Source organism: Monodon monoceros, unplaced genomic scaffold (assembly GCF_005190385.1).
Source record: "Monodon monoceros isolate NGI ecotype Baffin Bay Population unplaced genomic scaffold, NGI_Narwhal_1 Super_Scaffold_7, whole genome shotgun sequence".
Lineage (NCBI taxonomy): Eukaryota > Metazoa > Chordata > Mammalia > Artiodactyla > Monodontidae > Monodon > Monodon monoceros.
The window spans coordinates 95,106,190-95,122,803 of record NW_021703784.1 but is presented as its reverse complement, the minus strand read 5'-3'; the positions used below and the strand labels follow the sequence as shown (position 1 = coordinate 95,122,803).

General features: G+C 43.5%; 1 protein-coding gene across 2 annotated transcripts in view; it reads right to left on the bottom strand.

Annotated features, from left to right (window-relative positions):
• The window catches only part of PTPRJ (protein tyrosine phosphatase receptor type J), a 169,675-nt gene that overhangs the window by 37,772 nt on the left and 115,289 nt on the right, over positions 1 to 16,614 (bottom strand). The window contains exons 4-8 of one of the 2 annotated variants that reach the window (XM_029207065.1): positions 16,197 to 16,379; positions 13,116 to 13,355; positions 11,222 to 11,449; positions 7,995 to 8,261; positions 5,152 to 5,403 (exon numbers count right to left, since the gene is read on the bottom strand). In XM_029207065.1, coding sequence (XP_029062898.1) covers positions 5,152 to 5,403; positions 7,995 to 8,261; positions 11,222 to 11,449; positions 13,116 to 13,355; positions 16,197 to 16,379 — 1,170 coding nt within the window. The remainder of the gene's footprint in view (positions 1 to 5,151; positions 5,404 to 7,994; positions 8,262 to 11,221; positions 11,450 to 13,115; positions 13,356 to 16,196; positions 16,380 to 16,614) is intronic. The other variant, XM_029207066.1, reaches the window with a different exon arrangement.

Sequence of the window (16,614 nt, the reverse complement as noted above, 5' to 3'; positions counted from 1 at the left end):
TTCACAGAGTCCCCATTTCCTACTCTATAAAATAGAGATGATAATAGTCCCTACCTCATGGAGTTGTGTTCAAAATGTTTAAATACAGGATGACAGCCCAGCCATTTGCAGACCCCTAGTACATTATGTTATTATTACATTAAATTCTGGCCGTTGGCAAGTCATACAATATCAAAGGGACCCCACAATGGTGATGCCTTTACCATTAGCAACATTCTCAAAAAGGAAGAAAAAAATATATGTTGATACTACGACCCTACCTCAAAAGTCTAATCTGAAATTCAGACTTGAAAAGGAATTACTGCACTTCATCTGAGGGATGCATTTTAGCAGTCCCCATATTTTGGAAGTAGATCTTCCTAGTAGCTATCAGTGCTTAACCCAACCAACAGAGTTGAAGAAACCTACACAAGGAGAATCTGAAGAGTCCAAATGACTTCACACGTGGCTCAAGGAATCAGTCTCATTTCTTTATTCCTCCCTTCTGGAAAAGATTTCAATTCCCTTGCAATCAAAGATCAGGGAATACTGTACGTTTTCCAAGCTTTCCCAAAAATTTCATTTCAAATTTTAAAAACAACAATGAGCAATAGTTTTCATGAAATATTTTTATCAATATCAATAGGCCTCATAGAACTAACAAAACTACTGTATCACAATGTTGTTTATGAAAGACTATAAATAATCTACCTGTCCAACAATAGGGGAGTAGTTAAATATTTATAAACTTTAGGGTTTCAGGACCCCTTTATCTTCTTAAAAATTATTAAGGCTCTCAGAGAATTTTTATTTATTTAGGTTACATTTATGTATGCTGTAATAGAAAATTTTTAATGGGGAAAATATTTAAAACATAAGGATACACAAGCACGCATTCCATTAGCCAACAGAAAAATGATCTCATCCCATGTCATAGAGCATCTGGAAAACTCCACTGTACACTCACCATGAGAGAACGAGAGTGAAGAAGCCAAATAGCATTCCCATATTATTATGGTAATAATACCTCACAGGGCTTCCCTGGCAGTTCAGGGGTTAAGAATCCGCCTCCCAGTGCAGGCAACACAGGTTCGAGCCCTGGTCCGGGAAGATCTCACATGCCACGGAGCAACTAAGCCCGTGCACCACAACCACTGAGCCTGCGCTCTACAGCCCGAGAGCCACGACTACTGAAGCCCATGTGCCTAGAGTCCGTGCTCTGCAACAAGAGAAGCCACCGCAATGAGAAGCCCGCGCACCGCAACAAAGAGTAGCCCCCGCTCACCACGACTAGAGAAAGCCCGCAAGCAGCAACAGAGACCCCACGCAGCCAAAAATAATTAAATTAAATAAATTCTTAAAAATAATAATACCTTACAGACCCCCTTGAAAGAATCTAGGGGACTCCCAGAGATCCCTGGACCACACTTTGAGAACCACTGATCTAACCAAGGGGTCAGCGAACTTTTTCCATATGGACCACAGAGTAAATATTTTAGGTTTTGCAGGCCATTTATTCTCTGTGGCAACTACTCATTTCTAGAACAAAAGAAGCCATAGACTTTATATAAAGAAATGAGCATGGTTGTGTTCCAAGAAAACTTAACTCTATAAAAAAACAGGCAGTGGGCCAGATTTGGCCCATGGGCCATTTTTATCTGCTGACTCCTGATTTAGACAATGGAATGTCAGGCAGGTATTAAAATTATCCTGCAGAGAAGGAAAGAAATCATAAAGATCAGATCAGAAATAAATGAAAAAGAAATTAAGGAAACGATGGGAAAGATCAATAAAACTAAAAGCTGGTTCTTTGAGAAGATAAACAAAATTGATAAACCATTAGCCAGACTCATCAAGAAAAAAAGGGAGAAGACGCAAATCAACAGAATTAGAAATGAAAAAGGAGAAGTAACAACTGACACTGCAGAAATACAAAAGATTATGAGAGATTACTACAAGCAACTCTATGCCAATAAAATGGACAACCTGGAAGAAATGGACAAATTCTTAGAAATGCACAACCTTCCGAGACTGAACCAGGAAGAAATAGAAAATATGAACAGACCAATCAGAAGCACTGAAATTGAAACTGTGATCAAAAATCTTCCAACAAACAAAAGCCCAGGACCAGATGGCTTCACAGGCGAATGCCATTAAACATTTAGAGAAGAGCTAACACCTATCCTTCTCAAACTCTTCCAAAATATAGCAGAGGGAGGAACACTCCCAAACTCATTCTACGAGGCCACCATCACCCTGATACCAAAACCAGACAAGGATGTCACAAAGAAAGAAAACTACAGGCCAATATCACTGATGAACACAGATGCAAAAATCCTCAACAAAATACCAGCAAACAGAATCCACCAGCACATTAAAAGGATCATACACCATGATCAAGTGGGGTTTATCCAAGGGATGCAAGGGTTCTTCAATATATGCAAATCAATCAGTGTGATAAGCCATATTAGCAAACAGAAAGAGAAAAACCATATGATTATCTCAATAGATGCAGAGAAAGCTTTGGACAAAATTCAACACCCATTTATTATAAAAAACCCTCCAGAAAGGAGGCATAGAGGGAACTTTCCTCAACATAATAAAGGCCATATATGACAAACCCACAGCCAACATCATCCTCAATGGTGAAAAACTGAAAGCATTTCCCCTAAGATCAGGAACAAGACAAGGGTGGTCCACTCTCACCACTATTACTCAACATAGTTTTGGAATTTTTAGACACAGCAATCAGAGAAGAAAAAGAAATAAAAGGAATTCAAATCAGAAAAGAAGAAGTAAAGCTGTCACTGTTTGCAGATGACATGATACTATACATAGAGAATCCTAAAGATGCTACCAGAAAACTACTAGAGCTAATCAGTGAATTGGTAAAGTAGCAGGATACAAAATTAATGCACAGAAATCTCTTGCATTCCTATACACTAATGATGAAAAATCTGAAAGTGAAATTACAAATAGATGGAGAGATATACCATGTTCTTGGATTGGAAGAATCAACATTGTGAAAATGACTACTACCCAAAGCAATCTACAGATTCAACGCAATCCCTATCAAACTACCAATGGCATTTTTCACAGAACTAGAACAAAAAATTTCACAATTTGTATGGAAACACAAAAGACCCTGAATAGCCAAAACAATCTTGAGAAAGAAAAACGGAGCTGGAGGTATCAGGCTCCCTGACTTCAGACAAAGCAACAGTAATCAAGACAGTATGGTACTGGCACAAAAACAGAAATATAGAGCAATGGAAAAGGATAGAAAGCCCAGAGATAAACCCACGCACATATGGTCGCCTTATCTTTGATAAAGGAGGCAATATACAGTGGAGAAAAGACAGCCTCTTCAATAAGTGGTGCTGGGAAAACTGGACAGCTACATGTAAAAGAATGAAATTAGAACACTCCCTAACACCATACACAAAAATAAACTCAAAATGGATTAAAGACCTAAATGTAAGGCCAGACAGTATCAAACTCTTAGAGGAAAACATAGGCAGAACACTCTATGACATAAATCACAGCAAGATCCTTTCTGACCCACCTCCTAGAGAAATGGAAATAAAAACAAAAATAAATAAATGGGACCTAATGAAACTTAAAAGGTTTTACACAGACAAGGAAACCATAAACAAGGAGAGAAGACAACCCTCAGAATGGAAGAAAATATTTGCAAATGAAGCAACTGACAAAGGATTAATCTCCAAAAGTTACAAGCAGCTCATGCAGCTCAGTATCAAAAAAACAAACAACCCAATCCAAAAATGGGCAGAAGACCTGAATAGACATTTCTCCAAAGAAGATATACAGATTGCCAACAAACACACGAAAGAATGCTCAACATCATTAATCTTTAGAGAAATGCAAATCAAAACTACAATGAGATATCACCTCACACCAGTCAGAATGGCCATCATCAAAAAATCTACAGACAATAATTGCTGGAGAGGGTGTGGAGAAAAGGGAACCCTCTTGCACTGTTGGTGGGAATGTAAATTGATACAGCCACTGTGGAGAACAGTATGGAGGTTCCTTAAAAAACTAAAAATGGAACTACCATACGATCCAGCAATCCCACTACTGGGCATGTACCCTGAGAAAACCATAATTCAAGAAGAGTCAGGTACCAAAATGTTCATCGCAGCTCTATGTACAATAGCCAGGACATGGAAGCAACCTAAGCGTCCATCAACAGATGAATGGATAAAGAAGATGTGGCACATATATACAATGGAATATTACTCAGCCATAAAAAGAAACAAAATTGAGTTATTTGTAGTGAGGTGGATAGACCTAGTGTCTGTCATACAGAGTGAAGTAAGTCAGAAAGAGAAAAACAAATACCGTATGCTAACACATATATATGAAATCTAAAAAAAAAAAGAAAAAAAATGGTCATGAAGAACCTAGGGGCAAGATGGGAACAACGACACAGACCTACAGAGAATGGACTTGAGGATACGGGGTGTGGGAAGGGTAACCTGGGACAAAGTGAGAGAGTGGCATGGACATATATACATTACCAAACGTAAAACAGATAGCTAGTGGGAAACAGCCACATAGCACAGGGAGATCAGCTTGGTGCTTTGTGACCATCTAGAGGGGTGGGATAGGGAGGGTGGGAGGGAGGGAGACACAAGAGGTAAGAGATATGGGGACATATGTATATGTATAACTGATTCACTTTGTTATAAAGCAGAAATTAACACACCATTGTAAAGCAATTATACTCCAATGAAGATGTTTAATAAAGAAAAAAAAAATTATCCTGCAGAAATATTTATGCTAATAGGGAAGAATAGTCATAATAAACTTGAAATGAAAAAAAGCAGATAACACATGTACAGGGTTTTAATATTTGTTAAAATATATATACACATACACACCTTTCTATACCTTAAAATTCTAAAACATCACGCGTCAAAAGCTATTAGTTATTATCTCTGGTTGTTGGTTTACATGTGGTTTTTCTTTTTGCTTGTCTGTATTTTATATAATGAATATGAATTGCTGTCATTATAAACTTGTTAAAAAGTTTTTCTTAGATAATTAAAAGAAAAGCAATATTTGGAAAATTTGACATTTATAAATTATACTGATTTCCCTTAAGAAACATGACTGTTTCTCAGAAAATACAACCTATTTGCTTACCAGTTGTACTGTAAATTGTTTGGGAATCCCCTTTAGTCCCATTTGGTCCTTGTGGAAATATGTCAAAACGATACTCGGTTCCAGGGGATAAGCCACCAATGACAATACTTTGTTCGGTCGTTGTTTGATTTACTCCAACTTCAGCCGCTGTGATATGTATCTCAAAGGAATTAGAGTCATTGCTATTCCATGCTAAGCCAATTTCCCTTGTGCTGACACTTGTCACTCGAAAGTCAGAAACTGGACTGGGGGCTGTGGGTAGAAAGTAAATGACTAGATTAAGAATCTATTTCTCCAGGAGACAAGGGTGACTGAACCTCACAAAATATTTACAATGAGATTAAACGTACACTTGGGACACCCAACCTCTCTTTTTCTCTTTTTTGTATTATCACCTACAACACAAGTCCCTCAGAAACTCATGTTTCTAACCAACAAGAGAATACTTGGCCACAGGAGTGCAGAAACTGGTGTTTAAGTTGTACAAAGTCATTCAAAGGAAATGAGAAGAGGCGTAAATTCTCATGGGTCAAGGGCTCAGGCACTGCAGGACCTTGGCCACTGCTGGCTGCCTATGTTGTATACATTACTTAGCCTTCCAGAGTCTCTGTTTAAGGAAGTGCAGCAGAGGCTGCTGTTGACCCCCAAAATCCATTCCCCCTTCCGTTTTCCTTAATCATACACCCCCAGATTCTTAGCAGTGTACATGGCTATTGGAAAGAAAAACTACATTTCCCAGCCTCCCTTGCTACTAGGCTAAGTTCTGGCCAATGGGATGTGAGTATAAGGACCATATGGCTCCTAAGAAGCATCCTTAAAGGATGGAGCGTTACCTTTTATCCTTCCTCCTTCTTGTAACTGGAATGTGGGTGTGATGCCTGCAGCTCAGGCTGCCTGGCTATAGAACCAACAATGTGGCAGTGGCTGCAGCTTCCTGATGCCAGGACGGCAGCTCAGTACATTCCTGGAGACAACAACTACAGCCAGGGCTGCTGACAGTGACACAGTTGGGGACTCCCTGGATGGGGAGTTCTGCACCCTTAGGCTGGGAGTCATTTCTGGATCCCAGCCTAGAGCTGCACCCCACATGTTATGAGTTGAATTGTGTCCCCCCAAAATTCATATGTTGAAGTCCTAACCATCAGTACCTCAGAATCTGACTATATTTGGAGGTAGGATTATTAAAGAGGTGATTAAGGTAAAATGAGGCCATTAAGGTGGGCCCTAATCCAATCCATTATGACTAGTATCCTTATTAGATTAGAGGGAACTATATTCAATATCCTGTGATAAACCATAATGGAAAAGAATATGAAAAAGAATATATTTATGTATAACTAAATCACTTTGCTGTACAGCAGAAATTAAACGCAACATTGTAAATCAACTATACTTCAATAAAATTTTAAAAAGAGAGAGATTAGGACACAGACATGCACAGACCAAAGGAGAATCACGTGAAGACACAGGGAGAAGCCGGCCATTACAAAGCCAGGAAGGGAGGTCTCAGAAGAAACCAAGCCTGAATCACCTGATCTCAGACTTCTTGCCTCCAGAACTGTGAGAGAGTCGATTTCTATTGTTTAAGCCTCCCAATGTGCCGTACTTGTTATGGCAGTCCTAGCAAACTAACACACCAGCACTTCCAATGATTCTATAAACCCTCAGTTCCCAAGATAAGATCCTCTTCAGCTTAAAATAGCTCATGGTTTCTGTTTCTTGCAACTGAGCGGTAGCTAACCATCCCATCCTGCCTAGCACTGGGCTTCTTTTATAATGAGAGAGAAATAAACTCCTGTCTTGGATACTTCGGGAATTTGTTACTCACAGTGAACCTGATCCTAACTAATAGAGAGACTAAACAGTAAAAAAAAAAAGTAAAAGGTGAAGAAAAGAAAAGCAGATTTCATTTACTCCAAAGACCCAGTCAGAAGACGTTTGTAAGAATGCCTAAGGTGTGCTTCTTGGAAAGCAACAGACACTCGAATACAGTATTCCGGTGGGATGAGCCCTGGGTCCAGAGCCAGGCACCCCTGGGTCCAAGTCCCTGCCCTGCTGCTTACCAGCTCTGTGGTCTTGGGCAAACTCTTCAGCTGTGCTGAGCTATAGTCTTTTCATCTGTAAGACAGGGATCCTAACACCTACCGTGAAGACCACTACAATACATGTAAAGCTCGTGGTACAGCGCAATACCGATATTACTATATTATTACATTACTACTCTACTGGCACACCATTATTGTTTTAATTATTGGACCGTCCTTGGAACAGAATGGTTTTTATCTGCTGCCTAACATCTTGTCTTTAAGAGACAGCTGGATCAGGAGAAAGAAAAGACAAGACATAGCTGTGTCCTATTTCCTTATAACGTCAGCATCCAAAGGACAAAGGGACATGAATAACCAGGTTCTTTTTGTCTCCACGTATCAACTTGCTCCCTGTCGCTAGCACACAAGAATGGCTGTCACCAGCACAGGCTGGAGCTGAGAGAGCCCAGCTGTCTGATCCTACCTCTGACACTCACAAGGTTTGACACCTGTCCATAGCATCTCTCTCGGCCTTGGCTTCCTCATCCATAAAATGAGGCCAGTGCCATGTCACAGATTTGTGAACATTAAATGAGACCATGCAAGGAAAGCCCGTCACGTGACGCTGGGCCTGTGGGCAGGGTCAATCAGTGGTCACCGTCATAAGATCACACATCCTGAAGGTGGTAAGAGTCCCTGTGGACCCACAAGGTGAGCTGTGCTTTCCTCAAGGGCAGGAACAGAATTTGTCTTGTATCTGCGCCTGGTGCATAGCAGGCAGGCAAGAAAGGTTAGCAAAGCAATGAGTGGACTCACGGGTGTACACCTGGAGAAAGCCTGGTATGCCCTCAGAACTGTTGTCAGGGAAAGGCCACACTGTGATGCTGTATAACGTGCTCGAGTTGAGTGGGGTGATGACGGCACAAGTCTCATGGACAGTGAGATTGAAGGGATCTGTCTCGCCAGCAACTTGTATCTTGTAGGTATAGACAGAAGATGACTCATTCTCATTGATTTTCCAGGTCAGGGTCAAGCCTGTGGCACTGATGTTCACAACTTTGATGTCAAACACCTGACTGGAATCTGCAAAGACACAAGAGGAGTTAACAACCACCAGAATGGCCAAGCCAGACAGAAAGAGACAGAGAGAGGGAGAGATGCTGTCATCAAGGAACGTCATCTAATCTAAGAAACACTCTTAGCGATTCTTCCTTCCTACTCTACACCATTTAACGCAACATACCTGAGTGTAGGGCGGTCCCAGCAAAAGTCAGGCAGCATCTTCAGTGAAGAAAACAACCTGGCCAATTGCAACTGCATAGTTACTCTACGCTCTTCTTGTGAGCTGACGCTTAGAGATGCGACAGACTCCTCAAACAACAACATGGACTCTACACATGCCCCCCTAGGTGCTGGGTGACCCCAAAAGGTCTCAAGCATACACCCATCCAAGAATGAACACTATACTCTACATGATCAAGTAAAGATCACAGACTTTCACATGAGGCAGGTCTGGGTTCCAAGGTCAGCTCTACTTGAATAGGCAGGTGGATCTTAGGAAAATCACCGAGCTCAGTTTCCTCATCTATAAAGTCAGGATAATAATCCTGACTCAACAGAAGGTAACACAAGAGCGCTAGTTACTCACCACCTGCCCACCCCACTCTCCCAATCCACCCCCTGTCCTTCTCCTGCCTGCTCTGTGCCCCGGGGAGGCTGAGCCCTGTACCTTGCATCACTGGTGCATGGGTGGGGGGTAGAGACTCTGCCAGGTGGCCCGGGACCAGGTTCCACCAGTGAGCAACAGGGGCACGCTACTGGGGGGCTGGAGGAGAAAGCAGCTGGGAGTCTTTCTCCTCACCGCCTCCTGCTCTTGGTCACCTGTTCTGACATAGCCCTCGCTCGGCTCCAGAAACACCATCTCCTTCTCCTTACTCTTCAGCCTTGGACGTAATTTCCTATCATGACTAGTCTCAGGCGTCTCAACATCCTCTGATGGTGTCCTTAACTCCATCCCACCTAATTAGTCACTTGAAAAGTGCCTGGTACCATACATGTATGTGTATCTGTGTGTATGTGTGTGTGTGTGTACACATGAGTATACACACACATATACATACACACACAACATAGAGAGGATTAAGGCTATAATATAATTATTATAGTAGTATATATTATATTATTATTATTTATTAAACACTAGGACAGTCAACACCAACCAGACTTTGTGTATATCCACATGACCAAAAGCCAAAAATGCAATCACTGTTACTTTAATTCCACTCAAATCACTTTAAAAAGCAGGGAACCCCAGGTCCACACTACTCCACAGGCCGCTTTTAGCAGGATCAGGCAAAAAGGCCCTCCTCTGGATGGCTCTGCCCAGGGGTGTGTGGCTTGGTGAAAGACCCAGAGACCAGATTCCAGCCCCACTCACCTCCCTGCACAAGCATCCTGTATGTAGGACAGCCCCACCACTGTCAATGGCACCTCTGGAGGAGTCCCTTCCCCCCACTCCTCCCCCAGCCAAAAATTGCCCCCAGGTGTCCTATAGCACATCCTCCCAGCCCCTCCAAAAGAGAGAGCAGCTCTCAAAACACACATATACCATCTCTCTAGGAAATGAATCAACCCCTCCAGAATCATCAGAGTCCCTGAGATGTCACCTAGTCCCAGTGCCTCTCCACTTCTGTACCTCAGCGTCCATCACCTGCACTTTCACTCATGACGTTGCCTCAGCTGACACATCCTCCGCTTCCTCTCCATTTATCCAAGTCCTATCCTCCCTTCAAAGAAAGTTCAGATCCTCCCTGTAGAAGAGGCCTTCCTTTGGGATTTAATATTAAAATCAGGCTCCAGCCTTCCCATGTCCACAGCACTTAGTGGGCAACTGTAGTGCACAGTGACCATGGGCTGCCTATGCAGCATCCAAGTCCCTCTTCCAAAAGGCAACCCAATCCCCCTTATAGGGAGGAAGTGCCTACCACCCATGTGGAAGCTGGAGGGACAGCGGCTCCCTTCCCCAGCACAGCCATCTAGAAAGCAACAGGACACCCTCTCCACCCTAGGATCCTGAGGGAGTGTCACCAGCTCCAGCATGGACCAGCCCCCCAGAGTTCCCTGGATGCTCGACTGTTTTCTGTCCTTGGTCCTCCAGCCTCCATCCTTACTCCCTCCATTCTATGGATCTATGACAGCCTTTCAGAACAGATATATTTTGGGGGTTTGTTTTAATTTTTATTGGAGTATATCTGACTTACAAGTATGATGGTGGTGCTAGCTTCTGCTGTACAGAAAAGAGACTGTCATATATAGAACAGAGATATTGTTGGATAAGATAACCCGAGTCAGTCTGTGTTGCCTGCAAGCAAGCCCCCAACAGCTGCAAGGCTACAGCATTTGTTCCTGAACCCACAGAGCCTGACCGTGTGCTTTCCCATGTATGTTTGCCTTGATTCCCCATCTATACTGCAATTCCCTGAGGGTAGGAACCATTCTTTACCCCCTCATCAGCACCAATCCAAAAAGTCTCTAAAACTGTTCAATTTACAGAGTGGGAGTGCGGACAAATTATAGGTAGAAAGCAGCAACGTGCATGTCAGCAAGTATCATAGGAAGGTCAGTATGCCTTCCAAGTTCAGGCCAAAAAAGGAAACTCATTTTCTTCTCTCAAGGGGAAAATACTTAACCAACATGGACAAAATGAATATCAAGTTACAAGAGAAAAACATTATGCCAGTTTGTCTCGTTGGCCAGTGCGCAGAGCTATGAAACAAAGAATGAGGTAGCCCCTAGCATCGGCACATGGTAGCTGTTCAAGGAAATGAGCAGCTACGTTGTAATGAGCTCAAGGAAAGAAGGGTCTTGGCCACAGAGTTAAGAAGAAACTCACTGGATCTGCTCTGTCCAAAACCTCTTCCAGAAAACTCTCTCCCGCAACAAAACTACTTATGAAGCAAGAGATAACTCAGAACCAGAATCACAGAAGACAAACTCTGTGCTAGAAAACTCTGGCTGAAGCCACTTTACAAAATTCAACATACTTGTTTTAAACTCTGTGGCGCGGGGCTGTCCTTCCGCACCATTTGCTGCTCGAGGATAAACAGTGGCCTTGTACTGTGTGTCAGACTTTAACCCAAAAAGCAGGACTTCCGTGGTGTCTTGGGGCAGAGAAGGGTCAGAGGACGGGGCTGCAGATTCAAGTCTGTATTTGTACCCAGGGGCAGTGGGGCTCCCGGGTGGCTGCAGAAAGCGGTCTGTGTTGCTGGCATCTGTTTCAAACACAAAAGGCAAAGATATTACCTGCGACAGAAGTGCATCCCTGTCTTCTGTCAGCGCCGGTGCCCTCCCCACCGTAAGACGACACATCAGACAGTACCCACAGCTGGGACTCCACAAACACCTGTTCCCTTCCTCCCCCAGAGATACACATGCTCCTGAAAGGGCCCTGATTTGGGGGTTTGGTGAGTTTTTTTGCCTTTTCTTTTTTTTAATTGGGGTATAGTTGTTTTACAGTGTTGTGTTACTTTCTGCTGTACTACAAAGTGAAACAGCTGTATGTATACATGTATCCCCTCCCTCTTGGACCTCCCTCCCACCCCCCCTCATCCACCCATCTATGTCACCACAGAGCACGGAGCTGAGTCCTCTGTGCCATACAGCAGGTTCCCACTAGCTATCTGTTTTACACATGGTAGTGTATATATGTCAATCCCAATCCCCCAATTCATCCCACCCCCTCTTCCCCTCCATCGTGTCCGCACGTTCGTTCTCTGTGAAAGGGTCCCGATTTGGGGCAGGTATTGCACTTTGCACTTTTAGCCCAGGTAGCACCGCAGATATCTGTGCTTCTCTCTCCAACTCAGCGATTTGCATCTCTCCCCAGCTTCCTTCAAGAAACCATCGTCTCCCACCCAACTCCAAACATGGATTTCCAGGACAACCTCATGATTCACACTTGGCTAAGCAGAGCCCACTCAAGGAATTCTTTCCCTGGACCAAGGCCCCTGCTGAGAGAGGGTGAAACAAGCAGAACCGCTGAACCAGGGGAAAGTTGGTAAAAAGAAAGAAGGAAGCAGGAAAGATAGACAAGAGTCACCTCCTCTCCTCCTTCAAGGCCTTGCTGCCCCTGGTGGGGAAATATACACGAGCCAAGCAGTTGCTCTTTTAGTCTAAGCTATTTCAAGTCTGATTCTGTCACCTGCCATCAAGAATCCTGACACCTACTCTGTACATCTGTTTCCTTATGTGTAAAATGGGGACTGAGTACTTGTTCTCAATTCACAGGGTTACCCCTGAAAATTCTATGAAGTCTGCAAATGACTATTCCACTGTCAATGCAGAAGACACCTGCTAGATTCGCCTGATAAGCAGCCCTTTTCTCCATGGATGCGGTTAAGTTCCTCCAGCGGGCCTACTTGGGTTAGCACATCTGTTATCTATCCAACTGAAAGTTTGTTTTTTGTTTTTTTTTTTTTGCTGTACGCAGGCCTCTCACTGTCGTGGCCTCTCCCGTTGCAGAGCACAGGCTCCAGACGTGCAGGCTCAGCGGCCATGGCTCACGGGCCCAGCCACTCTGTGGTATGTGGGATCTTCCCAGACCGGGGCACGAACCCGCGTCCCCTGCATCGGCAGGCGGACTTCTCAGCCACTGTGCCACCAGGGAAGCCCCCCAACCGAAAATTTAAGAAGCTAAAGGGCCCAGCTACTTTCCTGGATGCCAGGCTCCAAAAAGTTTCAACACCCACAGTGCCGACCTGTAAAATAAGAACATTTTCCCCTCCTTCCTCACATACTCGTGGAGGTCAAACTAAAATGTGGAGAAGACCTCTATAAATTCTAAACTCCGTACAAATTATAAGAACAATTTTTCTTAACTATAAGTTACTGAAAGTCAAAACCAGCAAGGCAGATCAGAAGCCCACTTTTGTAACTCACCTAAGCTATTTTCTGTAACCAGAGGGTCACTCTGTGACTTATTTGAAAGATACAGGGTGACGTGTATCTTTTGAATCCCTGGCTTCAGGTCTGAAATATTGAGTGCTAAGTTTTGAGTCGACTCCTGGCTTCCTTCAAGGAACATCCGGCAGGTGTCAGTGATGTTATCATTCTTCCAGGTAAGAGCAACGTGCGTCACACCCACGAAGACAACACGAAGACCAGAAACTGGATGAGGCTCTATTTTAAAAACACACAGTGGGCACTGATGGAATAAGACACTTGTAGTCACCTTTCATTAAGAATGACTGGGGACATTGATGTTTCAATGTGACTCACTAAAAATACTTCCATTATATCAGAGTCCAGTGCAGTTCCATCATTTCACAGCAGGGAGAAAACTTATCATTATGCAGAAAAAAAAAGGAGAAAAGAATAAACCTTAAGGCCATAATTTTTTAGGATCTGAACTGTTCTCCATGACAGTTAATTCCAACAGTGATCTGATACTCTTCTAAATTGCCCTTTTAAAAAGCAGCATTTAATATTTGTTTTAGATATCAGGAATAAGCATCAAAAAAAAGGTGATCATTTGCTACATCTAAAGGTCTCAATTCCAGATAATACAAATAATATTTCACAGTATCAAGACATTTCAACGAAGACCCTCTTCCCTGTATTCCAACCCCAAGGGAAATTTTCAGAACATTTCCAGTCTCTATTATCCCCCCTCCGTTCTTTCTATCACTTTATTTGACTGGTTGTGACATAAACCAAACCATTTTGGCCAAGATGACATCCACTCCCTTCAATCTTGAGATAAGAACATGGAGATTCAGAACAGCAGGGTGACTTGCTCAAGAATGCACACTACTTGTAGCATCAGGGAAACTAGAGCCCAGGGCTCCAGCTTTAAGCATATATTGATACAAGCACAGGCAGCACTGCAGACAGTTCCACAACCCTGCTTGAGGTGGCTGAACTCAAAGACACTGGCCTGGACGACTGCAAGGCACCATCCAGCTCTGAGGCGAGCTGGTCCATTCTGCAATCCTGTTCTTCACATCAAATGTTTCTGATGCAAAGATTTCTACATCGGGTCACACGCTTCTTTAAAAAAGACACGTGCAGGGGCTTCCCTGGTGGCGCAGTGGTTGAGAGTCCGCCGGCCGATGCAGGGGACACGGGTTCGTGCCCCGGTCCGGGAAGATCCCACATGCCACGGAGCGGCTGGGCCCGTGAGCCATGGCCGCTGAGCCTGCGCGTCCGGAGCCTGTGCTCCGCAACGGGAGAGGCCACAGCAGTGAGAGGCCCGCGTACCGCAAAAAAAAAAAAAAAAAAAAAAAAGACACGCGCAACACAAATAAAGCAGCCATCTCAATGATCTGGGTAACTGTTATGAACACCACTGTACCACAGTGCTCTGGAATCAGGCTGCTGGCTTCCCACTACATGATGGCTCAATAACTCTGGGAGCTCAGAAGAAACTTAACTTCTCGGCATTACCATTTCTTCCACTGTAGCCCTCAGGGTTACTGTGAGGACACCCTGATGTATTAAGGACAGCTAAGCACATGGTATGTGCTCAGTAAACAGTAGCTGATAAACACAGCCTTGACCTTGGGGGCTTTAAGGTGGAGTGAGGATCCTTGGTTCCTGGGCTGCGGGCTTCTGGCCACCTGTCCACCTCCCCTTTCCTATAGTCACCAATTCTGTATCACGTTGTCCCATCAGCATTTCTAAATTCTGTCTTCTTCTTCCTCCTTAATTCTCTTCTATCTCCTCTCTGCCCTCTCCTTCTTTTCCTCTCTCTCTCACAATACAGCAAATCTTTACTGTGGGTTTCTGTTTTCTCTAAAACTGTACTGAGAACCTCCAGGAGGTTTTTGAAGGTACCTGTGACACTGCATCCCTGTAGCTCCTCTCTCTTCAGTTCTTTTTACTTACTGGGCATCTGGGCAAGATTTTATTTAAGGAAATAGTTTCCAAGCTTAAAAAAAAAAAATGTTGAAAACCACTGGTTTAGCGTTGGCCTGCTCCGTGTGCAGATGGCGCTGTGCCAGGCGGTCACTTCACACCATGGGCTCAGGAGGTCAGCTTTCCACAGCCTTCACCAGCCAATGAGAGCACACCCGACACAGGGTGTGATCAGAAAACCAACACAGGACCTCTTTTTTAAATTGTGTATTCTTCTCAGCTTAAAAAGAGCGTCTCATCTGTTTTTTATATTTTTGGTTCTTTTCAGCTTAAAAAAAAAAGCTATATTTGCAGCTGTAACAGGTGGCTCAGGGTACTGACATCTAAACTAAAGAAAAATCTAAGCTTAATAAGAGTCCCTGGACTCTTATTTCATTTGAAGCACATACTCCTCTACAAAGTATATCAAACTTTCATGCCCAACGGAAGCTCCCAGGAATATAAATATAGCATCAACTTCCCTGGGGAGATTAAAAGAAGCCTAGTAATTACCAACACCATCAAGACACATTTCTTTTTCTTTTTTTTTTTCAATTAATTAATTAATTAATGGCTGTGTTGGGTCTTCGTTGCTGCGCACAGGCTTTCTTTAGCTGTGGCAAGCGGGGGCTACTCTTCGTTGCGGTGTGCGAGCTTCAGTAGTTGTGGCGTGCGGGCTCTAGAGCGCAGGCTCAGTAGTTGTGGCACACGGGCTTAGTTGCTCCGCGGCAGGTGGGACCTTCCCAGACCAGGGCTCGAACCCGCGTCCCCTGCCTTCGCAGGCAGATTCTTAACCACCGCGCCACCAGGGAAGCCCAAGACACATTTCTAACAGGTCTCCGTCCCCAAGTCCTAGCAGAAAAGTAAGTATTAATCAATAATAATGAAAACAATTTTAAATCAAAGAGTTGGAAGTAGCTAAAATATCCCAAAACACACAGGACCTTAATACTGAGTGATCCTGTCACCTGAACTCCTGGACTTGAAACAATACAGAATCTTTTCTCGTCTTCCACAGTTAATGAAAATCAATCTCTTTCCAGCAGGCAACTTGAATGGGCAAGGCTCTAGGATACAGGACAAGAAGGATGGTTCATGATCATTCCTGGGAGCTAATCATCTTACCTAATGTGGTATCTCCTGAAGTCCCATTGCTTCCTGGACTTGAGTATGTGCTGTTACCACCTGTTTGATTTGCAAGGCTCATCTGCCCATTTTCCATCGTACTCGTTACTCCAGCTGTGTCGTTTTTCCAGGTTAGGGTCACACTGGTTGGACTGATGGTAACGGCTTCTGTAGGACTGGGTTCTATTTTAATATTGTTTCCCAAAAAAAGGAAAGAAAAAAATTATATTTCGAAAAGAAATGTAAGAGTAGGGACTGCTCTGTAAGTCTACTTTCCAGAAGTGAATTTTGCAACCGTAGAATTTCATTTCTCTTTATTTGCCTCCCGGACTTCCCTCCAACAAAATACATTTAGATTCCCATATATACATGTATGCATGTGTGTTAGTGAAACAGAAGGCTGTAAAACAAAGATAAA